We start from the raw sequence: 27098 nt of genomic DNA, 5'->3' as shown, positions 1-27098 counted from the left end.
GTGGCATTATGGCCAACTGATTGGTGCCTGTAATTAGTCCTTGGCAGGAAAGCATTGCAGTAGCATAAATGACGAAGTAACAAAAATGATACGACGTTATGCCAAGATGTCTCGTCCTGTTTTCATTTGCTGCTTTCCTCTATTTATTATTGTGCTCCTACAAGCACAAACTCCATCACCTGGAGTTCAGCAGCTTAATTAGAGGTTTAGCAGATCTAAAAAGAAATTATGTTATGGCATAACATTACTATGATAGACGGCACTTTTGTGGAAAACCTCTTTTTGTGCAGAAAGTGCTGCTTCAAGGAAGATTTATATTTGTGCTTAATGTTTTACAGACATTGCATGTATGCTGTAAGAACATTTTCCGATTGTTAGAATAATCTTTGGAAAAACAAAAGTGAGATCAGGAACATCAATTTTTCTAACACTTTAACTAAACAAAACAAAAACAAAATTTCAGAAGTAAACAGGGGCAACGTTTGGGCATACTATTTATCGTCAGTCTTTCTATGGATCATACTTTACGATAAGATGATTTCCCGTTGTCTGGAGTTTGCAGCCGTTACATAAAAGCTTCAAAACAGTTTGATCTTTACAGGGTAAAAGACATTAAATGCAAAAAAACATCATAGCATATATTTTCATTTTCCTTGCCATTTTTTGTACCTTCACACTAAATTTTAATAAAATTTGAAACTAAAATAGTGTACTACATTTTCTTACATTTGTCAAATGTTATAGTTTCGAAAATATTAAACCAATAAACAAATTGTTACTGCGGTGTTTCACTGTTACTTCGAATAATTAAAAAAACATTGTCCAATAATTTGTTCAATTTGTTTTGCAACAATTATTGGAACTTTGAAATAACAGAAATGTGATCAAACCAGATTATTTCAGTGTTATTATTTGTGACATTATTTTACTATTTTGCATTTTGTTATCGTTTTATTATGAACTGCAAAATAACCTTGGAAACATGTTATCAAAACAGTTCAATATTGCATCTTACAACATTAATTTACTGTTCTGCATTGACTTCATAACATTGGTTTTAGTTATGCATTAAATGATTTTATGTTTTGTACACAATGTTATGTTCAATTTGAACATTATACTAACATTTAGAATATACCTAAAACGTTGAATGCTGAAATAAAATTTACACCTAACACAATGCTAATTTAACTTAAACAACAAAAAAATAATGTTTTGCGATGCCCAGTAATTTCAATAATCCGATGCCAACATACTAATGGCGTTGAAACAAGCTACAGGCATAAAGCACGACAGCGAAACGTGAGCGAAAGAAAATGGGTGACTGACAATAACAGCGAAACCCTCTTTGGAACTAGGTGACAAGTAGGGGTCCACAAAATCCCTGGCGTTGGTATGGGTGCACTTTATTGATCCACAACTATGTCGATCCTTGAAAGGTGGCCAGGCCACAAATCGGCCAGTCTGCCCACATGACTAGGAATGTGTTCCACTGCCATACCAATGCTTGCTGGCACGAGATGGGCACATTATCTGTCAATATTCAGCCTTCTGCACAAAACAACCATGTATGCACAAAGGAAATGGAGAAAGGTGAGCCCTTTTAGGCAAAACACACTTTACTCTTTAGGTGGACATTCCACCCTGGTGCAGGCATGTTCCAGTCCCAACTAGTGGAAGCCTGCTGCATCAGTAAATAAAACCATTCTGCTAAAACACACGAGCAGGAAGGGCACATATTCATCCATACGACTGAGAGTTCAAAATGCATTGCAACAGCTTGATAGAAAAAGAATTACCAGCCACTTCTACAAGACAGAATATACAGAGCTGTGAAACACATTCCATTTAATAAAACAAAAAAGAAACTTCCTTGACAGCATACCTGGCTATGCAGTTTAGAAGTGTAAATCACAGAAAGATAAACACGTTTTGGTTCTTTTCATAATGTGTGAAAAACTAGATGTACTCTTATTAAAATATGCCAGTGCACATGAACAGCTTTCAATGATTTCACTGCAGTCAAGTGACCTAAAGAAAACAAAAGTTCACTCACAACTCTACGCACAGAACCAAGCTAAAACCATTTGGTGCAGTTTGTACCAGCTTTAAGCTGATGCATCTGCACAGCTGCCATGGACTGTGAGCACTCGTGCTGAAACAGTAGTATCAATGAGACCCGGCAGCAGTGAACAGCACGCTGACATGCTTCACTTCCATGCTGGGCTCGGCGTCCGGTGGACCTGGTGTTTGTATGGTGGGCGACTGCATCTCGAAGACGTCCTGTGGCACCAGCACCACTTCATCAGCTTTAGACAATACTGATGCCCGAGCTGTCTCTTTGACAGAGTCTTTGGGCTTAACACCACTCTCGTTTTCAACACCACTGGAGTCTGTTTCACTGCTCTGTTCACACTGGACCTGGAAAATAGTCAAATGTGTTGCATCACCTTGCAATTTCTTAAGATCTCCTGGCACTTTCAACTCCTTGGAAGTCTGAAGGCAGACAACCTTGCTGGGGCTTGGGTAATCGTCCCTATTTCGAGATGCAACAGGCTCTTCAATTACATTCTTCTGCGCTGGTATATCAAAGTCCTCTGTGGGTCTGACCTCTTCAACAATGTGCTTCTGCACCAGTAGATTTAAGTCTTCTGCAGGCCTGTTCTCTTCAACAAGGCCTTCAAGTGCTTGACCAAAGTCTTTTGCAGGTCCCTCTGCCTTAGCCAAGTTGCCCACTGGATGATTTCCAGCAGGCTCCTCTACTTCTTGTACTGCATGGCCAAAGACTCCTGCAAGCTCACCCTGACTGGTAACTTCCTGTTCCAGTGGTTCAAGACCCCGTGTTGGGTGGTGAAGGCATTCCAATACCTGCTGGTCAAGGATTTCTGCATGGTCCTCCTCACTGACAACTTCCTCTTCCACTTGCCCAAGGTCCCCAACAGGTTCAACCTCATCCACAAAGTCTTTGGCAAGTTGTTCGGAGGTTCCTACTGATTCCTGACCATTAACAATGTCCGGCCCCATTGGTCCAAGGTCCTGTACAGGCCGCTGCTCCTTGTCAACAAAGGCATGCGCCAGACAGTCAATGTTATCTGCAAGCACTTCCTCCTCAACAATGTCCTGTACAAATTTTGCAGGTTGGTTGACAGCCTCCTCCACATTAACAAGTGCACTGGGCAGTTGGTCAAGGTTAGTACCTGGAACCTCCTTGACAAAGTCCTGCATGTTGCGATTTTCTGCAGGCCCATCCTCACTGAAAAATCCCGGTAGCAGTCGGTGAGACTTGCCCACAGGTTCGTCTTCCTCAACAGAACCTTGCACTGAATCCTTGAGGTTCCCTGCAAGCTCCACTTCTTCAGTAAAACATTGTATGGGCTGGTCCATGTACTTTACAGATTCTAGTTCCTTAGCAGAGTCTCGTGATGCCTCATCAAGATGCTCAAATTCCTTAGAGTTGCTGAAAACCTCCAGTTCAACTTGACTGGAGTCTTCGGAGAAGATGTCCTTTCTGAACACCTCTTCAATTTCGATGAAGTCTCCCGAGGCATGAGCTAGGTTACTCCGAAGCTCTGCTCCATTAGAATATGCAGGTAGTTGGTCTCTACCGTGGTCTTCTACAGAAGTGTTACTCGGGACATACAAATTCTCCACTGTTTGTATAGTGCCTGACTTGCAAGCTTGATGAACATCTCCAGGCACATTTGTACAGGAATCGTCCATCACCTCAGCATTCCCATCTTCTAGAAAAGAAGGGTTCCGAGTCAACACAGTCTCAGAGATGTATTGAGTTTCTTGCTTCACTCCACACTTATTCTCCACCAACTTCTCTTCATCCACAGCTTTGTTTTCCAAACTTTCCTTTTTGTCCACTTCACCTAAATCATTTTCAATCGGTTCATCTTTCAAGTCTTGTCTTTTGCTTGGCGACTCCAGATGCTCCTCTTGCTCATCTTCCAAGACAGAAATCTCCTCCTCCTCCATATTGTCCACCAAAGCCACCGTTTCACATTCAATTTCATCGACGTCTTCATCGACACTGTCAACGTAGACCTCCTTCTCATCTTCAACGTCGTCGAATTCCATTCCACCTGGATTACAGATGCGGTTGAAAAGGTCCTGTGCACTTTCTCCCTTTCCCTCGTCTTTCTCTAATACACTCTCTTCTCGTCCTTCCAAGTGCACAGCCTCGTGAACGTCTGTAGTTCCATGAATCTCTGAAGCCTCGTGCTCATCCGCACTCCTTCCACTGTTGTCTAAGACCACAATGTTGACAACCTGGGTGTTGCAGTTTTGAAGCAAGTCGTCCTTGGTGTCATTCAACACAACGACGTTGCTGACTAGGTCATCCAAAGTTTCTTTGCTGGCTGCAATTACATCGTCCGTTTTCTGTTTAATGGACACCTCTGGAAGCTCCTCCTTCTGCAAGGGCAACCCAGGTGAATGTGCACTAGCCGATGAAGCTGAGCTTGACGTGGAGGGACTAGACGAGGTGGAACTCGACGGCATAGGGCTCAGTGAAGACACTTCCTCATCGTCAAGCTCTCCAACATGCTCTGGGAAGTAGCTGCCACTCCCGCCATCCCGAAAGAGCAGTAACCTCGCACCGTCACCATCACTGCTCCATACCTCGAAAGTGTCGCACTTCATGAAAGCTTGCGGTTTATTGTGCCGTGCCGGCTGAAAATGGCACTTGACATGGTCACGCAGCGTCGACACGTGGGCTGCTCGGTAGTCACAGAAGCTGCATGCAGAGCCGTCAGACGCACCGTGCCGCCGCAAGTGGTTTGCAACTGTGTCTCTCCGGTGGTATGTGTATGGGCACCGACTGCACACATAAATACGCTTCTCCTCAGCTGGGGCTTGTGTCACCTTTGCCTCAATGTCCAACATGGGGGTCATCGTGTTCAACTGGACAACCTTCTCTGAAGGCTCCTGTATGTTAGGTGCAGTCACCAGAGAAGGCATGGCTGGTGTGGGTTTTGCAGTAGGCTCCCCAGTTTCAGGTGCTGGGGTTTTCTCATGAAGCTTGCGGTGTTTGACCAAATTGGCGGCAAACCTGACAGAATAGTCACAGTGCGTGCAGCAGAAACGTTCCTTACGTCCATGGAGTGTGAGGTGGCTCTCAAAGCGGTTGTATTTGGAGAATGATGCGGGGCACTTGTCACAGCTGAACATCTTGGGAGGTTGCTTTTGCTTGAGGGCACCACGGTAGTGCAGGTGTGTGTGTGCACTCACATTGGCGGAGCTGTTGGCAGCGTAGTTGCAGAAGTGGCAGGCATACACACCGGGGCTGCCGTGCAGCCCCACATGGTAATCGAGGGTAGTAGCCTTCTGGAAGGTTGCCGGACAACGGCTGCATCGGTGCAGCTTCAGTGCTTGCGAGCCACTATCCACAAAGGCACGCGTCTCGGCTTCCTCCAGGAGCAGCATTTGGTCAGCAGTAGCGAGTGTCGACGCAGCGGGGGTACTGGCCGAGGCCTGTTGCTGACTCCGGTCCTGGCTGCGGATCTCTGCCAGCGTGAACCCGTTCTGGCGTTCCGCATACTCTGGTGTGTGCACGAGGAGGTGCTTGTGCAGATGTGGCTTATGTCGCGCTCTGTAGTCGCACAGGTGACAAGGATAGAGGTGGGATGAGCTGTGGTACGTTCTGTGAGTGTCCAGGTCCGTGTGGCTCTTAAACATGGCCGGACACTTGTCACAGAAGTAGCTGAAGATCTTTTTGCGTGGCGATGGCTTCATCTTGTTCGCTGAAGACACCGAGCTCAAGCTCTGCGTCATGTCACAGACACCCTGCTTCACAACCACTGGTCTTTCAGTGAGGGAGTTAAGGTTCTCACAAAAGGTTTTCATTCGGTTTAGATCCAGAGATGGGTTTTCGGCCTTATGGAGTTTCATGTGGCTGGCGAGCACCCCGGTGTTGTTGCAGCGGTAGCTGCAGAGGACGCACTGGAACTTGGCACCCTTGGAACCCATGTGCATACGCTCATGAACCTTCACGTTAGCGCGGCGCTTGTTGGTTAGGGGACAGAAGCGGCACTTAAACATACGACGGGCAGTTCCATTCACCATAGTTGTCATGGCTTGGATGCCACCACTGTATGGTGTTCCATCTGGGGTATGCTGAGGCATGCCATTGGCCTCACCTATGCGGTGAATCTTCTGATGCTGTGCCATCAGGTGGCTGTGAGTGGACCAGTATGTGCAGTGGGTGCACTTGTATGGTGCGTTTTTGTTGGGCCGATGGAACTGCTTATGGTACAGGTACTGTGTCTTGTTATCTGATGTATAGGGGCAGTAGTCACATGTGTGCTTCTTCATGTCCATCTTGAGTGGCATTTGGTAAGGCATGCTTTCCAAGGGCTGCTGCTGCCCCTCAGCCTCATGCAGTTTCATATGGCGAGCCAGAGTCTTCTTGATGTTAACATAGTAGGGGCAGTGGGGACACTTGTAAATTGCTCCTTCCTTTGGAACATGCTGTTTCATATGAAACTCCATGTGGCAGACTTTGGAACAGCGGTACGGGCATGCACTGCACCTGAAGATCTTTGATTCCTCTACCGGCCCTTGAGGCACAGCAGGGGCAGGCTGATCGTCCTCTTCTGCCAACCGGAATGTCCCGCCTTCTTCAACATACGACACCCTGCTCTCAATGTCCCGCGGCCCTGTGTTGTGTCGGTGCCGCACGTGCATCAGGACGATGTGATACCACTTTGAAACAAAGTCACAGAGGCGGCAACGGTAAGGCTTGACTCCCGTGTGGGACCCTAGGTGCGTAACGATCACCTTACGGTCGGCATGGCTGAAGCTGCAATGGCCGCAGTTCAGCAACTGCTGATTTCCTCCCTGCTCAGCAGCCACTGCTCCAGGGTCTTGATCATCTTGGTCTCCATAAAGGATGTCGGGGGTTACAACAATGTTCTCGGTTTCGTCCTCATCTGCAACGTCTTTGGCAGACGGAGCTGGCTGCAGAATTCGGTCTCCCTTGGAAGTTTCTTCTACATCCACAAGGTGTACTTTGTACTTGGAGTAGTTCTTAAATCCAGTTTCGTCCATGACAACCAGATCCGCCTTTTTGTGGCTTGTGTCGTAAGCAGACTTTGTCTTGATATGCTTATTCACGTCCCACTGCCAATTGGAACGGTAGTTGCAGGCTGAACACATGAAGGGTCGCTTGTTCAAGTGCTGAATCATATGCACGTGGAACCGTGACGCTGTTCGGGTCAAGAAGGAACACTGGGGGCACTTGTACTTCTGCACCACTTTCCCCGACGGGGTGCCTGGCTGATGCGAGCCCTGATGCCTAGAAGCAGATCTCTCGGTTACTTTACTGATTTCTGCTTCAACGGGTTTCGAATCATAGTCATGGTCGGCATTCTTGGGCTGTGACAGCAAAAATCGCAAAACATGACTAGACTTGGACTGCTCCACATCCCCTTCCTGGCCCTCACAGCCACCAGAGTTCTCTTTGTGCATTCTGAAAACATGCCGCGTCATGTCCCCTTTCCAACGACTCGTGTATGAGCAGTAGGTACACTTGAAGGGCTTCAGGTTGCCGTGAACCAGTTCGTGCTTCCGCAGCTCCGAAATCCAGCGTGTAGTGTATCCACAGCTGCCGCACGTCTGCATTGGCTGTTTACTCTTGATGGAGATGTCCAGTGCTTGAGATGAACCAGAGAAGCTCGCTCGGGAATTCAGCTCTTCAGACTTGCCAAGCTCAATGATAATAGGTGTACTGGTGGTGCGCACTGCAGCAATCCCAGCACTCGAAGTGTCTGCCGAGTGCTCGTCCTCTTCTTGGTGGTCGTTCATCACATGGGTCTCCAAGTGTTCGAGGTGGTCGAAGCGAATATGGCAAAGTGGGCAGCCATGCTTTTTGGTCATCTTAAAGTGGGTTGCTTCATGCTTCTTCATCTCGGATGGCCACGTGGTCTTCTGTGGGCAGTAGCGACACTTTTGCATAGCTGAGCGCGTACTTTCCACCGTAGCCGTGTCCCCAGACCTCTTCAGCGTCATTTTTAAGGGTGGCTGCAATGCGTCGTCCTCTTCTGCATCCTCGTCAATCATGAGTCGGTCATCGTCTTCATCGTCTTCCGGATTCTCCATTTCCTGGGTCTTGTCTGCATCACTGTCCGAAATATCCTTCAAGTTCTCATTGTGGTGGTGAAGGCAGTGCGCAGTAAGGCTCTTGCGCGACATGGTCGTGAAACCACACCGGTCACACCGAAACTCCCCATCCGACGCGTGGTACTTGAGGTGGCGGTCCATGTTCCATTTGTAGCATGTTTGGAAGTCGCACAACTGGCACTTGATCTTGGGCAAACTGTGGAAACGCAGATGCCGAGTGTAGCGCCCCTTTTCATGGCACATGTAGCCACACTGCTGGCAGCGATAGAAGCGCCGCTTTAAGTGCGTCGTCTTCTCGTGCTCCTCGACCAGCACCCGGCTTCGAGCCTGGAAGGCGCAACTGCTGCACTTGAACCCAGGTGGCGGGTGCACTTTCTGTGGCGGCTTTTCAGGGGTCACCACTGCCCTCAGGAAGTCCTTGGGATCTTCGCCATTCATTTCCTTCTTGTGAACTATGTTGCAGTGACGCTGGAGCTTCTGCGGCTGCTTGGAGGCATACTCGCAGAACGGACAGTCATGGATGGTTATCCGGTCTCCATGGACGTCTTTCCTGTGACTCAGAAACTCCCGTGGCCATTTGGTCACCAAGGAGCACTCAGCACAGGTGTAGGTCCTCCGCCCTGTGCGCCCCTTCTTGCTCGACGCTGGCGGGGAGCTGCTCCTCTGTCGCTTGCGCTCCTCTTCTTTTGCGCCATTCTCCGATAGGACTTCCTCCTTAATCTCCACAACAGCCTCTGCGGCATCATCCAGGTCGTCCGTGTCTGCTCTCGCTGTGTACTTGGCATACCGAGCCCTTTTGGCTTCAAGTTTTCGAAGGAGAACATCCAGGAACTGAGGATGGTCGTTGGATGTATGGGCAACAAGTTCATCCTGGTTATCGCAGAGCCGGCCACACATCTCGCACACATTAGCGCTGTTGAGCTTGTGGATGCTGCGCCGGTGACGATAGAAGTTGGCCTGGTACCGGGTGACAAATGAACACAGGGTGCATCGATACACCCGGGTGCTATGGTTTAAGGCTACATGGTTGGCTAGGTGCTTCCGGTTTTTTCCCACAAAACTGCAACTGTCACAATTGTACACAGCCATGACACGAGTCCTCATAGGAAGTTTGCGTCTTGTCCTATTATAGCAACGTAAGACAGAGTAGTTAAGAGCCACACTGATCTCTCGACAACGATAGTCAACCAAGGCACCCTCTGGTTATGTGAGGCAGCAACTCTTGGCAGTGTCGGTTCTGCAAAATGGGGGAGGCACAAAGGGCAACACACTAAGTTGGTTCAGTGGACAGGCACTGTGACATTCAAATGCATTTGCGAGAACTCACACATCGGCTTGCAATCGGCAGCAGCACCATGGCCCATACAGTCCCCTGGGATCACTGCAAAAGCACGGATATACATTACTCTGGCCATGTGTCCACTTGAGAGCAGCACCAGCCAACGAAACCAGCCGTCCTGCGGGGCAAAGAGCGCGCCTCATCAGAGATGTCCTACTGGAGGTCGGTCTTAGCACCGCCAACGATTCGGAAAACGCCCCCCAGAAACGGATTTTCGCGACGGCAAGAAATGGGCCAACGGCCTCCTCCACAACTCGAAGGCCATAGCGCACATGAGAAAAGTCCTGGCAGCCGGGCGCTGCCATTGCAATGGCGCAGCGTTTCTCCGTCATCCTTCCGCTCACATAAGCAGCTGGGCGTCGGCTTCGACCAGGCACGCAGCGTCGGTACGGATAGTACGGAGGTACGGAGGCTTTTTTGCTGACCATCCGCTGCGGGACCAGACGGATCGCCATCGCGGCCGCCGCCGGAAACGAGCAAGTAAAAGTCACAAAAACGCTCAGGCCCAGTGTTGCCCGTCACGCGGAGCCTTGCCGCTGCCATCGGTAGATACTCCGGTACGGCTGTAGTACGTCGCTGCTACCTGGCCTGTCGGAGCTCAAAGTGACCCCGGCACTGCCACCGATCACTAAACGGTGGCCACCGCGGGGCTGCAACCGCGTGTGAAAGCCGTCTGCCGAGCCGGAGAGCTCTCCATTCAACATGGTACCTCCGACGCAGCAAGACATCCTCTGTGCCTGCTCTGTACGGACGCACGGACCGTGCCCTGTTCTCCCACTGATCTCAGCGCCAGCGCTGCTCGGCCCAATCGCATCCCGCATGCAGAATCCTGGTGCAGAGAAAGGCATCAGGACTCACCTGTGAGAAGCCGAGTGCGCGTTGCCCAGAGGCGTTTCTTTGTACCGGGCCCGCAGACAAGGCTGGGGCGCCATGTTGGAGTGTGCCAACTGGGCAGATGCACGGCGTCACACCCGTCCTCGGTGGCGTCGCTCTGCTATCCGGTCTCTGCGGAACACACGAGGTAGGATCGGCGCCCACTTGGATTAGCCGCGATGCACCGATGACTGTCCGCGGTGTACTGGGGACGGCTGGTTGGAAAAGTTGGGCGGACCGGCGTCGGCCTCCCATCCGCTCTGCGCGCAGCCGATCTGCTGTCTGGCAGGAGGCATCACGTGATGCCCCTCCTGGTCAAAGCCTGCTGCTGGCGTGCTTCTTCGCTCGACTTCCGGGGCTCTCAACCGGGTTCGCTCGGTCGTCCGCCGAACCCTTGGCTCGGTACCCTGGCCTGCTTCGGCTCACGTTTATCGACGCGCGCGATTGCCTGCTGCCGAGACTTGGCCACTTTGGCCCTTTGGCCGCCGGTGGCCTCCTCGTGCCACATCGTCGACTCGCACTTTATCTGCGTTTGTTCGCTGGTTCGATCCGTGACACTCGGCGACGTCCAAGCCATAGCTTTGCGCGAGTCGACCTTGGCAGGGCCGTGGTGGACGGCGGGGGCTTCGCAGAACGCATCATTTAAGCCCCCGAGGCTTGCTTCGGAGACGGCCACGTTCTGCACTTGTGGACCGTCCGGAACGATGGAGGACGCGCAGAAGCTTTTCGTTTCCCTCGACCGTGCTTGGCTGATCATTGGAAGACGTGGAATCAAGTTTTGCCGATCGGATATTGCGACTTGGTTTAATTTTGAAAAGATGTTATCTAATTCCTTTCCAGGTGGGCGCGGTAAGACAGTGGCATGGTACCTTCTGGCGGTGCACAAGCACAGTTGCTTTTGGGCCTTTGTTTTTGACTCCGAAAACCAAATGGTTTGAGAATTTGCAGTTCGCCCACAGTCGAACCGCGTGCCTCTCACTCTTTGACGGAAAAATCTCAGTGTCTAGAGTGCCGTACGACGACGCTCTTGCGAAGCGTCAAGTGCCGTATTCGAGTGCTGTCCTACCGCGCGCGCAAATGCCGTCCTGCTTGGTTTTGGCACTTTGTGGCCGAAATTACACTCGGCGACAACTTTTCTTGGCAATGCAGTGGAGAGGAGGAGAGCTCGCGCGCAGCTTTATTAGCCAACACCTCGCGCTCAAAATGGGAGAGGGAACTTGTGCCTGTACCCTCCACTGCGTTGCCAAGAAAAGTTGTCACCGAGTGTGCCTGCTTTCGCTGTGCCTTTTATTTATTTATTTATTTATAGCTGAAAACTAAAGGATGGTATCCCTGAGTCGTAATGGTTAGCATGCCTGGCTTGTACTTTATGGTTTTCAAATATTTAGGTTCGATACGCGCGTGCCTTGGAAACTTTTTTTTTTGTGTGTGTGTGTGTATTTATTTTGTAGAGGCTGCTGCTGTCACCGGAGGATAGGAGAGTTAAATCGCAATCGGAACATTCGAGAGAGTCCCACGTCGGCAAACTTGAGAAGATCGCGCAGGCATAAACATAAGAAAGCATGCTGCTCACTCCTCTAGCGTTCGTCTCGCTCCTGCTTTATATTAAAACAAATTGTCGGCGAGCGGCTGATGGAACACATGTCAAAGTAAGCGTGACTTGTGCTTAACACTTTCGGACGGCACTTGAACGCTCTGCAAGAGAGCCGTCGGACTGCACTTTAGACACAGCGATTAAAAATAGACAGTAAGCCTGTGAACTTTTTCGTGTAATCCATGTTCTACGCAGTCAAGGGGAAAAAAAATGATACGATGAAAATAGTCCCTGGAGAAAGGGAACAAGAGGGACAAAGAACAAACACAAATCTCCAAGCACAGCTAGGTGACTGGTGCGCGACCGAAAAAATCCGCCTGGTCCGGGTTATTAATCTCCAGGGATTATTTCGTAATTCTTGTCCAGCTCGCTTGCACCTTTGCATTCAATTGCAATTGAATGATACGATGACTTTCGATCTCCCCCCAGTCGGTTCTCCCTGTATCTGGCGAAGCGTAACAAACTTCTAAAGGTAGCTAATCTGTTCCGTCGTCTTGGTCATCTATCATGTCATGATCAGCTGGCGTATGTCGTCGCACTCCTTCCGCTAAGAAAAAGAACCGGCGTTTCGAGTCCCTTCCTTAACTGTCCTTGTGGTGGCTGATTTCTCCGGCCCTGCCCTGTCCGATGCCGGCGACCGCGATTTCCATCGATCGCGTCGATGGCGCGCAGCAGACGACGCCTGGGTTCTCGCTTTCGAACTGCGCGGGGGCCCGAGGCAAAAAATCGATGGTGGCCAGGTTCTGCTCCGAGCGCGAGCAATGGTGCTGCACGGAGGCCACTGGAGCACGACCTGGCTCGTGAGTTGCGAGTGATTAGAACGGGGGTTCCGTTGGGCTACTTTCAAGGAGGTGTCCGTTGCAGCTGGCGTAGTCAACGTGGCTTCGCCCGGTTCATCGCTTTGTCCCCGACGGACGCAGATAATCTTGGCAAATGATTCATGTAGTACTTTAACAAACAGTTCTGGCGTGATTTCGATACGAAACAGTTCTGGCTCTCAATTAGGCTGCATTTTAGCTCCCTGAAAGCCGCTGAGGCGTCAGTCTACCTGTCACGGGACATGTGTACGATTGGAGCGAATTAGGGATCCGCCGCAGTCTCCAGGCACAGAAAGTAAGACAATATAAGCGAGGAAATACTGAACAAATAAGACCTGAACGAGTATTTAAATACGCAAATTAAATAAAGTAATGTTGCTGAATATATATATATACTTAAATTCAGTATGTTGCTAATTACGACATAACGAAATAATTGTGACAGAAAACTCACCAGGCATAAATCAAAGGGCATAGGACCTTTGGTATATTCACATGGGGCAGAATACTTATGAGGATGATAGATCTGATCGGTGTTGGGGCTAAAGTACATCTAAAAAGTGCAAAGTAAATTAGAGGTTAAGTACTTCGAGTAATAAGTACACTGGGCGCAATGCAATGCAGTTTAATAGTATAAATACAATCTACTTTCAAGGTAAAGTGCGAGTACTTTTTAACACAATGTTTCATTTGGTATGCACTGCCCCACGGGTAATCGGGGGTGCATCAGTTATTTTCGGAAATGGTGGCAAATATTGGATAAAGTCAAGTGGCCACAGATTAGTTGATTTACTCTCGCGGACGAACTTTTAGCACCTTAATTGGGGACTTCCATGACCAAAAAAGATTGGCATTGCCAATATTTTTGGTACCACACGTATCTCGTCAAACTTTTTTTTTTTTTTGTGCTGCGCTGTATGCATTGGTTTTTAAAGCAAAATTAACTTATAAGTAGGGTGTGTATTTTCCGGCGTTTATTAATGAGAAGAATCGGCAAATGTTCTCCGTGTTTACTTACTTTTTAAACACCGGTGGGTATTTCATTTGGACGACTCGTTAGGCTAAAAACGGCTCATGGAGTGTTCATCGAAAGAATTTATAGTGGGTCCTTTCGTCATAGGGCAATTCGTCGCGGTGACAGCTGGTCAGACTATTGAAATAACTTGGTTTTTCCGTGCCATTTTTCTAGCGCCCATCACTCCCCAATGATAAACCTCGGGGGAGGCCCTACTGACAAATATTTGGAGTCTCTTACAGTAGCTGGTTGAATCGCTGTGGCTTTCGCAATAGACGCCGTCTTGTTTTCCGGGACTCCAACAACACAATCCGGGTACGAGTCGTCCTGGTAACTAATCTGAAGACAGCGGCAAATATGCACGTTTGTCGAGACGAATTTATTTAGAAATGGTCACTCTACCGTATATAGATACGTCTACTCACAGCGAAATGTTTCGGGCACACGCCTCGTGATTGTCTGCTGTCGGTTCCGTTGTAGCGTCAAAGAAGTCCTTGAAGGCTCTTGCCGCGTGCTTCTTGCTTCCAGGACACCCTTGTCGAGACGACTCCGCTTGCAGCTTAACTTCATTCCGGCCAGTGCCTGCTCTATCTGGAGCAATTCCATCCAGATATACGGTGATGCACAACCCACGTGCGCCCAAAACATTTCACTATGAGTAGATGTATCTATAGGTTAGAGTGACAATTTCTAAATAAATTCGTTTTGACAAACTTGCATATTTGCCGCTGTCTTCCATTAGTTACCGGGACTCGCACCTGGATTGTGTCGGAGTCCCAGGAAACCAAACAGCGTCTATTGCGAAAGTAACAGCGATTCAACCAGCTATAAGACTCCCAACATTTGCTTCAGTAGGGCCTCATCCGAGGTTTTTCCTTTGGGGAGCAATATGTCTGACCAACTGTCACCGCGACGAATTGCCCTATGACGAAACGCCTTAACTGCGCTGCTACAAATTGTCTCTCGACGAACGGCTCGTTGCCGGTTCTTAAATAGTAGATGCAAGCATACTTCGAGAGGCTTGCATCCGTCATGGCAGCACGCTCGTTGCGTCAAACCTTATGCCAAGGGAGTGGAACAGTTCTAGCGAACCTAAAACTTGGTGATGCATCAAGCCGAGCCCCGGAAGCCCTTGAAAACTAAACTTCTCCACGGTGTTGGCAGTGTCTTCCAAGAACCAAAGCGACCTTGCAGGATCCACCAGATAACACGTTTGACGAACCTCGAGGGGTGGCAGTTGCGAAGGAAATAGCAACCACCGGTGTTTTTATATATTGTACCGATTATGTATTTTCGTCTCCGGCGGATGTGTACTGGTGTTTTTCGGAAAGTGGACAGCCTACTTAGACATGACGAAAATAATCCCCGGAGAAGGGAACAAGAGGGACAAAAATCTCATAACACAGCTAGGTGATAATCCCCTTCTCTGGGGATTATCTTCGTCATTCTTGTCCAGCTCGCTTGCACCTTTTCATTTAATTGCATTATAATCACTACTTTGGCCCAGTTGTGACTTTATAGCCGTGACGCTTGCAGTGCGCTGGTAGCTGGACAGGATGTAGCCAGCAGCACGGTTTTTAATGGAATTCGATCTGGTTGATGAGGTAAGCTTGGTGGGAACGCCAGATGGCAGCGGTATACTCAAGTTTTGGTCACACAAAGGTTTGATTGGCTAGCTTTCGAAGATTCGCAGGGACAGAGTGTAGGCGACGCCTGAATGTATCCTAAGGTTTTTGAAGCGGTGAGTAAAATGGAATCGACGTGAGCGGTCCAGGATAAGTCGGATGTAAGGACCACACCGATGTACTTGTACGACGTGAAAGGTACAATGGATATGGTATCTCCAGAAAATATTGCGCAATGAAATCGATCGTTTTCGGGTGAATTGGACGAATTTGCATTTTTAGTAATTTAGAGCCATCAGCCATCGGAACACCGAGTCATTATGGTGGATAAATCATTCTGTAAGAGCACATGGTTATGTGAAATAATTGGACGGCATAATAAGCAGTCATCTGCGCAAAGACGTACTTTAGATACGATGGAGAGCGGAAGATTGTTAATAAGCATAAAAAAAGAGGGCCAAGAATGAGGATCTCCAGATGTAACATAACCTAGATGAAGGCTGTTTACAACTGAAAACTGTACCCGGGAAAAAATAAAATTGCGGATCCATGAAATGACGTGATCGTCTGCTTTGAAAAGTGGAGATGAACTCAACCTTACTGGGAAAACCAAGGACACGAGCGCGTTGTTCTTCAAAGGGCTTAATTTCACCGGCCAAATTTTGGAAATGCCGGGAGTTGTACTTTCCTCGGAAAGCACCAGGAAACAATAATTGAAGTACAGTACAGGTGCATACTCCGGGAATGTACTTGTAGTGCAAGTTTTCTAAATCTACCTGATGTAGTACTTTAAGTACAGTTTATATTAAACTACTTCCCAACACTGGATCTGGTGAAATGCAATAGCCATGACACAGGCCACTCTGCGCGCTATACCCTGTACATAAGAACGCAAAGAAATCGTAACATATAGTTACACAGACATGAAACCGGGGACTAGGAATAGTAATGTTGGTGTTGACAATATACAAGTAATATGGCAACCCGAGTTTTGATGCAGTTTCCTCTCATTCTTTTTGTTATCTTCGTTAACTGTTTTGGTGCGAGTCACGGTGCCGTTTGTTTTCGGCGTGCTTTCTGATCGTTGGTGGCACTATACTCCGCGACAACTTTTCTTGGCAATGCAGTGGAAGGTACGTCCCGCATCCCCTCTCCCATTTTGAGTGTATGCAGGCTCTCCTCCTCCCCCATTTCCGGGGAGAGGAGGAGAGCCTGCGTACACTCGAAATGGGAGAGGGGACGCGGGACGTACCTTCCACTGCATTGCCAAGAAAAGTTGTCGCGATAGTGGGAGTGAGTGGAAAGAGCACGGTTATCCGCGGGGAAGCGAAAGTATGCAGGTCTCTCATTTAATGGTCCCGGAGGTCTTTGAATTTTCGGACGGGAAAACCCAAAAGGGCCGGGCTTTTGTCCCGAGACCTCCTTCATCTCCAGCCGGGCCGGGCTGGAGTCGACTGCTGGGCATCCCGTCGGGCCTCAGGAGGTAGGCCCGTGCTGTGCTCTACTTGGAAGTTGGAATAGACCGATCAGTCAGTTTGGCTTTCTGGATGTGCAACAACCTCCTCTGCGTGTGGAGAGCAGCCACTGCCTCCTGCGGAATAAAGTTATGGCGGCGTCTGGCATGCGCCGAACGCTTGGCGAGATCGGTCTATTGCCCGCAGGGCTGCCAACTCGAGGGAAAGTTCTATCTGGGAATAAGGAAAATCTTGCTAGTTTGAGGGAAATTTTGGGCAACGTATATATCTGGAATTTATAGGTCAATTATGATTTGTTTCCGATGATAACATCGAATTTCGGCGGCTTTGGCTACATTTGGGTTATTTCCTCCAGCCGTACGGCCGTTTGTCGTGCGACTATCTGGCAACACTACTAGGCTGGGTGGTGCAAGATACCGGCCGTTATAAAGGGTACAGTCGTTAGCACCCATCCATCCACCCAACGTTTTTCTGCAAAATCAGTTTTCATCGCCCCCTGAAAACTAGATAAAGGTATCAGCCGAGTCGAAGATTCTGAGAGCGCGGCCGTGCCTTCTCGGAAGAAAAAAAAAGCTTGAGTACAAGAATAGCTACCATGACTAATAATCTTTCGTGAAGTGCCGTCGCGTTCCACGTCTGTTCGAGTTTGAAAACTCTCGCTTTTGCTACACCTTTTGTTTTGGATTGACTATTATAAAAAGCGCTAATGAAGTTATTAAGGCATTATCATGTTCTGATGACGTGCATAGCATCTAAGGCGAAGGTAGGGTTTCATTCGTCAGTTTGATATATTAACCCCCGGTAACACTTCCCTTCGCCAGATTTGGTTTGGCCACAGTTTTATCCCGATAAACTATTTTTTTTTTTCTTGCGAAACGTATGCGAGGCGTAAAGGCTATGCGTAGAGCAAGTCGTCTGCTTCTTGTGCAGGGGTTGCAGTGACGTCAGAACGACGCCGATCTCAGATTGGCTTTGGTTGAAAGGATAGTGGGTAGAGCTCAATGCTGGATGCCTTAAGATCTACCCCTTTTTTTTTTTTTTTTTAATCAGCCAATAAAAATTCGGCGTTCTGACGTCATCGCAACCCTTGTGCAAGGAGCAGACGAACTTTCGCTCCGCATATATTTCTCATAGTGAAAATGGAAGTCATGCAGAAAACAACGAACATCTGGTATTATATAATTATTTGGGCAAGCGAGGGAAACTTCAGCAGAAATAAGGAAATTCTGGCAGAAATAGAGAAATTTCAGGCGTCCTCTAGGGAAATTTTGATTTTCCGTGTTGGCAGCCCTGATTGCCCGTCAAAAGGGGGAGGGGGGGGGGGGGTTGTGTTAAAACAAAATTTATACAAATAAAAAAAAAAAAGGGATGACGAAATGTTTGGCTAGGTGGCGCAAGCTGCCGCCCGTTACAAAACGTGTAGTCATTACCATGCATGCAACGGTCATTACCATGCATTCATGCATGGTAATGACCGTTGCAAATGCAGTGTTCTGCAGCACGCTTGTGTTGGTCGCTTTGAGCAAAGCAAGCGCCATGTAAATTTGGAAATGTCTAGAATCCTCTTATTGGAACGACGATGAAGAGACTACGGGGGTCTTGAGGTGGAACCACAACGCGAGCCTCCCGGAATTCTTTCCAGTCTAAGGACATTGGTTGTGATTTCCCCATTTTAGAGACTGTGCCTGAAGCGACACGAGGTCAAGCCAGTAAGTTCCAGCACTTGAGAAGGTTTCGTCGCGCGAGGTAGTCACAATTGCCAGTGACCGATCAAGGTTTGTGTTATTTCTCGCGTTGAGTGCACTGCCCAAGCCCATGCTTTAAAATGTGTGTGTGTGTGTGTTTTTTTTTTTTTTGTAATATATATATAAATATAATTGGGATCAAAACTGTTCGAGGTATTTGAGTGGTTGGCACTGAGAAGACACAATTGGCTGAAGCACCACCCTCGTGTCATGGGTTTGCTTTTAGGATCTGTGAATGGATCTCCAAATCTGTGATCGTGGAAGTTCAGGGCTGTTTCTTACAGGGGCGGATATACAGCTTCCAGGGAAAGATACCTCATGTCACCTCCATTTCACCCAAAACTTCAACATTCCTAAAAAAAAGTTCTCGTTTTTGCCCACCGTTTAACATAGGGCCCCAGCTTTAAATTGCCCGCCGTCTAGCATAGGGCCCCAGCTTGGCGTTTCAAACAAATGCGGTCATTATTAACCGCCAAAGGCCGACAGCACCCAATTTCTCCCCTGGCGGGCAATTCAGCCTGGATCTTTACAGGAGCGAATGCACGCGTCCACCGCAACCCAACGCGCTGGAGTTACCTCCAATTATGCACTTTCCGAAACTTTTTCTTTTAACTGAAATTGATTTTTGAAGTTTTGCATTCGTAAACGTGTACAGTTTGTCAGTTGTTTGTTTTTCAGATCTTTTTGTTTTTAACTTGTTCGTTTACTCATACTCGTGTGATTTGCCTTTTTTGTGGGCACGTAAGAAAGGCCTTCAGAACGCAATCCTTCGAAGAATGGCTCAAAGGCAAGCGATCTTTGTTCTCGTTCGTCCAAGTCAAGAGTTTGTTCTGATGGACTTAAACGTTCCCTAAAATGGTGTACATATTTTTCCTTTACGGGCCAATAAAGAGAACAGTTTTTCTTTTTAACATATGTGTGACGTGCTTACTTTAATTACTAATATACATGAGAACTCGCTAAACGACGCGAGAAAAGAAAAAATCGAGTAGGATGAGCGGGCTTCAGGGGACAGCGTTATCTCTCGAGCTTTCCAGGCGGAGAATGATCTCTACGGGAAGTACGTCACAAATCCCGTGCCTAATACGCTTTGCTTGGGAAGGCTACGGTTGCGCACTCCTCCTGCTATCCTTCGCACACCCACGGTGAAGAAAACCCCATGACCATCGGTGACAAACGTTGGCACGTCGCAAGCAGCAATTTGCCATCTTTGCCGGCAGCTTGCTGTGTCTTCGAAGCCGGACCTCTGGTAGGAGTGCAGCTGAGAAAGGCGCCGATGTGGTGCCGCGATCCTGGGAGCCGCCCTTTTCCAACTGTGCTGGTTTTGGTCCCCGCACGAATCCTCCTTGGAGGAACGCAAAGACTCTTTGCGTGCTCTTTCCGAAAACTAGCGCACGCTAGAATAGCGCACACAAAACGTCCTTAGCGTTCGGCGTATTCGCAGTGCGATTTTTTATGTACGCTATTCTAAAACCCCCTATGTTCGTATGTGAGGAGAAAATATGTTGCATTCTAACTTATAAGGTACAATACAAAGCACAAAACATTCTTCGATATATTGCAGTGTTGAACAATTTGAAATAATCTAGGAACGGTGGCAAGATATTCCTTCATCGACTGTTGGAAAGACGCGCAGGAGCCAGACATAGCTGTTGGCTGCTTTCCAGCAGTTGCTGTTCTCGCGGAAGAACACAACCGAGCCACAATGTGACCCCCTTTCGCACCCCGAATGCCCTCCCCGAAAAATATTGCTGGCTACGCCACTGTTAGCAACGTCTTTTGGATCGTACAGCTACTGCTACTGGCTAAGACCAACTCACTTGATCCGAATCTTCAGAGACGCCAGTGCCTACAAGTGTCTCGTCGTATTCTGACAAGTTCTCATGAAACGGGCACAGGTTTCTGCTTTCGGCACCGCCTGCTGCTATTTTTAACGAGAGAAATTGAACCAAACAAAATATCTCGCGCTAGAGCCCACACCAATAACAGGTTCCTTTGGAAGTATCACACGTTTCCAGGGTAGTTTTTGAAGTATTGACAACGCCTGACCTTAGAGATAAAGTGAGCCCTTCAGAATACATACCCGAAAAATTATTTTCAGACACAACTGTCGAGGCCCCGACATTTCTTTGTAGTGAGGAAAGGTTTGTTTCGAGCATTGTTACTTCCCCAATGGACCTGCTTGACGTTGAGTAGGCCCAATCGCCTCTTGAACAACCGGAACCTATCCCCAATTGAGGTTTTCTCATCTCCTCTAGTTCTAGAAAAGAGCTCATTGAAGCGAAAAGTGCTTTTCAGGATGGGAGTTCTCTCAACTTAGTGCACCGCCAACTTTCCGGGGAAGTGGCGTAAATAGATCTGCTTTACAGCCGCCCTGATACATGATTCGCAGGCTCCCGCAGGGACCTTCCACGCCTCGAGTCCAGCGCATTCTGTTTGGGGCCGCCGACGGGCTCGGAACATCGCAAACCGCCGCGCGGAAAGACGCTTTTTATGGGCGGAGCGATAGCGCTTCCCAACAAGTCCGAAGCAAAGCTCACCTGTGGGAGAGCAATGGCCCGAGCTGCTCGAGCAGCAGATGTACCCCCGGTCCTTGCGCTCTTTGATTGGAGACACTTTTTTCGGCGGGCAACTCGCGACAGAGCTTACCGCAACCTAGAAAGGAGAAAGGGTTTGCGCGAAAAACGTCAAGGCCAAACTCATGTCGTTAATTAACGACATGATTGCATTGGTACGTGTGTTGAGCTTTCTTGCAACGCTGTAGGTGAGAGGTCCATTCAAAAAGCGAAAGTATGCAGAGATTAGGAAACATCGAAACCATTAAACACGCGATCGCGACTCTCGGATGCGGCCCGGAAGCATCCCGCAGCCACATGCTCCATAAATAAATAGTTTTATATTGTCGAATCATTTCCGCTCGAAAAGGAGCTTCGCTCTGTTCACGTATTTTGCACTGTTCTTTTTTTTTTTTTTTCTCTCTCTCTTTCTCTCTTAAATGTTGTTTTTGTCTAAATATCTGCTTCTCAGCACTTTCTCATGTCAACCATCCGGAATAGTAATAGCAGGCAGGGGCGTCACTATAGGGCCAGCGGCAACCGGGGCGGTGTCCCCCCTTGTGACGCCACTGGTCCTAGAGGTATACAAGTGCGAGCTCTTTGCTCTAGGAGGCACCTCGGCTCTGCGCCAACTCTTGCACAGCACATGCAACGGCCCAAGATTAAACTATTAGCTCGGGCTTCTAGCTACACTTCACGCAGAAAGAATAAAAACACTGAAAATAGACGAGGGTCAGTGTCTTTAAAATGAAAGTATTTTCTTCTAATTGTCAGAAAAGCCAAAACTGCCGCATGAAGATATATGTTTTTATGCCTGTTGAGCTGTGCGATAGGGCAAAGATGGTGCGCTTGCCCAGTACTGCGGTCGTCTTTTCGGGGCTGGGCCCCCACACTCGAATGAGTCCCCTGATCGAAACCCAGGGAGAAATCCACTAACGGACATGTTGTATTGAGCAAAGGTTGCAGGGTTCCATGCGGCCCCAGACGCTCTGGAAGGTTGCCGACCCCTACGGCGATATCTCCGGCGTCGCTTGGCCAAGATTAGACCCCGCTTCTCTCCGAGTGCAACGGAATCTGCCTCCTTGGCTCACGCCGAGAAGAGACTCTTGAGTGTGGACTGGCGCTTTCGGTCCGATGCCCAATTGCGTGAACTGGGTTTCGCGTCGGGGAAGCCGGGCGCACGGCGCCATCTGCGCCGTCGTCTGCTCGCGCCGGCGAATGGCGACGGCCTTGAGCCAGATGGACTTGGCCGACCTGGCTCTCTGACCTGGCCACGCGAGCCGCCATGTTGGTAGCTGCTGCGGGGCCCGCGTGGGAGAAAAGCGCCTCTCGGGCCCTCCTAGAAATAAGGCCCTCTTCTCGTGACGTCACAAAGGAAGACCATCGGGGGCGCGCGTCGAAGCGAAGGCAACGCGCGTGGATCGACAGTCGATCGTAACGCACTTTTCGTCACATACGCGTGTCTTAAAATGAAAGCTGCAGATTGCAACGGGTCTAAGAGACACTTTATTACACGGGCAAAACATTTCACCGCTAAATAATCGATACGAAATGGCACGAGGTATGCGTAGAAGACCTCTACAGAAAAATGTGATTGTTTTAAGTAGAAAATATTGAGTCATGCAATTATTGCTGTAGGAATGCATATTTTATACCGAAATATTTCGACAAAATGGCGAGACACGCAGTGATTGGACACAGCAAAACAGATCATAGTTAAAAATCGGGTGGACGTAGCCAACGCGGACACGGCTAGACAAGGGTCACTTATGATCGTGTAAGCGATATTATCGCATGCAGTCACTGAATTAAAATCAGGGATGGGCAGTATTTCAAATAAAAGTATTTGAAATACGTATTTCAAATACTTTGTGTATTTTGAATCTGTATTTAGTTACAAATTGGGTAATGTATTTGACGTGTGTATTTAAATACTAAAACGTGAGTATTAGACCTTATGCGAAATTGTTTTGTGGTCTGACAACACTGAGAACGTCGCCATTTTAATGTTGGCAAGCGTCGTCGGTACCGAAGCACGGTGCAGGCATCGGAGACAGCCGTACGGGCAATGTGTGATGGCGCAGGAACTGTTTTCCGCCTTCTGACCATATTATGTGGACGAACAGTTTAAACAACCTACTGCAACTGTCTGATAAAACTCTGGGAGGCCTGTGCACGCTGGGGACAACCTCGTCAAAGCAGCGGACCAAGTCCTACGCCTTCGCTGTGGAAGCTTGTTGTCGCCAGCGTGTGCACAGGCCTCCGAAAGTACTAGGCCGTCATGCCTTTCATCTTTGAGAACACTTTTAATTTTTTTTCGATGCGAATACGCTTGAAGCCGTACTTTTTAGCGGTATACTGTCCGCAACGTAAGTTTTTGCCGCCGTCGACATCGAAGTTTTAGCCATTGCGATGAAACTAACCATACCACTGTTAACCAAACGCATCTTCATTTCTGGTTGATGGCGTAGAATATTAAAACTGCCATATTTTTGCCTCGCTTAACAGCCTTGGTCTTGTCTGCATGCATTGAGCTGCGAGCGCATCAAGAACAAAGCAGGCCGACACTACGACGCACATAGAAGAAAAAAAGGTGATAAACAAATTCGGTACAACTTCGTGAAAATATTAAGGCCCAGTTCAGTAGTTGTAAATGGCTTCACACCGCGCGATAACGTCCGCATGTTTCTTCGCGTTGTCACCGATTGTTTTTGTCAAAAGCTGCCTCTCAAGTAACAAATAAAAATAAGGAAAAAAAGGTGAACCCTGTTCATGTTTGCGTTCACTTCACGCACAAATCAAAGGTTTATCGCTGCATCCACAGCGGAACGCAGCAACGCGTTGGCATTGCATCTCTCGCACAAAGCGCGGTCGCTTTTTTTACATGGGGTCTTTGCCGGTCGGGTCACTGGTTTCGTTTTCTCGCCACTAACAAGATGGCGGACGTAGTTCTCGGCGCGCTACTAGATGGCGCTCTAAATTTCGCATATGGCCTAATTACAAAACTTGAAAGTATAAAACAGAGAGGACGAGGACGGGAACAGGACATCTTTCTCTCTGTTTTATACTTTCCTCTCTCTGTTTTATACTTTCAAGTTTTGTATCTATTAACCAACACGCTCGTTTTCAATTGTAACTGACAATTGTAATTAAATACAATTTTGTGGACGAAAATACATCCCTCAAATTTATTGTCACTGTCCAGAGCAGGAAGAAAACTACGTTCTGCACCGATCAAGCACAAGCGTTTAGTGACTTCGTGATTACGGTGCTAGTTCAGGGCAAGAATAGTGACGAAATCGACGTTCACAGGCAGACTGGCTAAATAAGTGCCTGTGACAACTTGTGATGCTTTCCAGCTTGATTTCCCTCCATATTTTTGCCTGGAACATTCTAAAAGCGCGGGTCTTCCAGATTTTCGTAACTGGTCCGAGTTGCAACAATAAAAAATTCTCTAGCTAGTGCTGCGCGTCTTGGTCGTCTTGGTTCTTTGTTGGTCTATACCAGGGGTGGCCAGGCTGACCCGGCCTAAGAGCCGCAAACAAAACCACGAAACTTCCAAGAGCCGCAAGGGGGGGGGGGGGGGGGGGGGGGGGGAAGGGAGGCAAACTTTTTTTTTAGAGCAATAAACGAAACTCGAACTACTTTCAATACATCCGAGTCAAAAGCAGTCCACCTGTACGTAAGGCAGCAGTAGCACAAGACTACCAAACCACAACCTATCTTTCAATTAGAAATACGTTCCATTTATCTCTTTGGGGAAGTGCTTCGTGTGACCGGGAGAGTGTGTGTGTGTGTGTGTGTGTGTGTGGGGGGGGGGGGGGGGGGGAGGGGGTTTAGGGTAGGCAGCCGCGAGCCGCACTTTAACACGCGAAGAGCCGCATGCGGCTCGCGAGCCGCAGCTTGGCCACCCCTGGTCTATAGGCTCCTTGCACATGACGTCATTTCCGATACCCTCCAGCGAAGAGGGGGAGAAGGAGCTCCCCTCTCATCAGGACCCTCCTTTGTGCCTTCCGGATTTGCACAGGCGTCGCTATTCTCCTCCCAGAAGATTATAGAAGATTAACCCGTCACTCAAAATTCTTACAAAAGCAGCTTCCCTCTCCTCCTTTTACTTGGTGTGCAAATGTGTGCGATGTGACGTCAATGCAAGGAGCCTATACCAAAATGTAATCGACAAAAAAGCTGTTTGAAGCTCTGTACTTTTTTCACCTATAACGTCCAAGCTGAGTACATTTTTTCGTGATTATATTTCTATTACGTTACCAGAGCCTCGCACACTAACTCTCGAGTGTGCGATGCAAAATTAAAATGAGATACCCGGAAACCCGTTGCAGGTGCCCTGAAGTCGCTGGCGCAAATTTTGAGGAATGTATTTGGAAAAGTATTTGGAGAAGACCAAATACATTTGGTTGTATTTGTATCTTGTATTTAAATGCTTTTTTGGAGATGTAATTGGATTTTTAATTAAATACATATTTGACGAAGTATTTGTTATTTGTATTTCGATATACATATTTGCATGTATTTTGCCCATCCCTGATTAAAATTAATGTAATTTCGATCGAATGACAATATGGGGTCAACAAATCAGCTTGCGACGCTCGTATACTCACTCAAAATAGCGAGATGATTAAATCCCGTATTATTTAATCAAAATATATTCACTTTTCCGTGTGGCAGGTGTACTAAACTTACTATGTGACAGTCAACTAATTTACTTCTCCCTATGGGCTCGAGCAGCCTAAGAACAGAATATAACCTATTTTGTATACAATGATACTATTACCTTAATACAGTTAAGATTCTAGTATAAACGCGGTAAAGGCAACAAAATAACATTAGTATAAATAAACACATAAGCACAAACAACGCACTTTCAATAATCACAGACTTGTTATTTACCTTCCAGTAAAACCTAGATTACCACGCATATTTACAAATGTCGTCGCAATAGCAAACGAATAACGACGAAGAACAAAATTCCATTCTATCAACAAAATTAAAAAAAAAAAAAAAACGACTGCAGCACTTTACTTGCGTCTTACATGACCAAGAAAGCCCGTAAATAAGTTGTTTCTCACCTGTCGTTTTTCGCGTTTATCCATCACGAAGACATTTGAACACGAACTTCAAGAAGTTTCTCTCTGTCGAGAGATAGGTCATCGACCAGTGTCATCGTTGACTAGTTGCCACACACGTCACTCAAACCGTGGCCAGGACTTGTTTCGTGAATCCACGTAAATGCCGCTGTATCAAGCGAACACAAAAAAAGAAAGAAAAACCACACACACACACACACACACGAGAGCAGCAGCAGGACGAGAGGCTTAACGTTGTCGACCCATCTCTTGCTCGTGTGCGCTCCCTGCGGCGATGACTGGATTTCTTTTCAGTTCCTTTCCCTTCTGAAATGTCTCAGCTTTCCTTTTCAGACAGTCAGCAGCTCAGACACGACGTAAATTTACCATAATCGGAGCCCGTACGAGCTAGGGAAGAGATGTCGCATCGGAAATTCGGGGCCCGTTCATTCGAAAAGTGTGGGGAGCTGCGGGACTGCGCGTAGTCCCGCGGTTACGGGGAAAATCATAAATATAAATTTGGTACTTTCAAGATTGGTAACGCGTTGTGTATACGTTTATATTATATATATAACAAATTGTACAAGACCGCGCTTTTAAAACGTATATTAATGTCGGATAAACGCGCACGAACACCACCGCGCCGCTCGAGAAGAAAAATTTGTTCACGTAGTTGCGCCATGGCCTTCCTTCCTCCGACATTGTGACGTAACCACTCGGAGCGCTAAGCCCTTATTTCTAGGAGGTGTTGCTCGGGCCCACTTTGCAGCCCCGCAGGCAGGATCAGTTTTTTTTTTTTTTTTTTTTTTTTTTTTTTTTTTTCAGTCGTTTGTTTTTGTCGGTAGATAGTGGGG

The 27098-nt window shown here is 47.9% G+C and overlaps 1 protein-coding gene across 6 annotated transcripts; it reads right to left on the bottom strand.

Moving 5' to 3' along the window:
• Positions 1 to 1390: 1390 nt before the first annotated feature.
• On the bottom strand, positions 1391 to 10834 carry LOC8032430 (zinc finger protein 423). 6 transcript variants are annotated; one of them, XM_029977112.4, is made up of 3 exons: positions 10322 to 10834; positions 9452 to 9581; positions 1391 to 9361 (listed from the first exon to the last, which is right to left on the bottom strand). In XM_029977112.4, the coding sequence occupies exon 3, from the start codon at positions 9226 to 9228 to the stop codon at positions 2170 to 2172; it is 7059 nt and encodes a 2352-aa protein (XP_029832972.2). In that variant the 5' UTR covers positions 9229 to 9361; positions 9452 to 9581; positions 10322 to 10834; the 3' UTR covers positions 1391 to 2169. The 6 variants fall into 6 exon arrangements, with proteins under 6 accessions (XP_029832972.2, XP_029832974.2, XP_029832973.2 ...); XM_029977114.4 differs by having other exon boundaries at positions 9452 to 9505; XM_029977113.4 differs by lacking the exon at positions 10322 to 10834 and adding an exon at positions 9808 to 9954.
• Between the last annotated feature and the right edge of the window lie 16264 nt (positions 10835 to 27098).

The sequence above is a fragment of the Ixodes scapularis genome, unplaced genomic scaffold, assembly GCF_016920785.2.
Source record: "Ixodes scapularis isolate PalLabHiFi unplaced genomic scaffold, ASM1692078v2 PGA_scaffold9__187_contigs__length_104089568, whole genome shotgun sequence".
Taxonomy (NCBI): domain Eukaryota; kingdom Metazoa; phylum Arthropoda; class Arachnida; order Ixodida; family Ixodidae; genus Ixodes; species Ixodes scapularis.
This window is presented reverse-complemented; position numbering and strand designations above follow the sequence as displayed.

Bases quoted from the DNA above. Each gene is read 5' to 3' on its own strand.
- LOC8032430 (XM_040221298.3), bottom strand. From the start codon at position 9,228: ATGAGGACTCGTGTCATGGCTGTGTACAATTGTGACAGTTGCAGTTTT.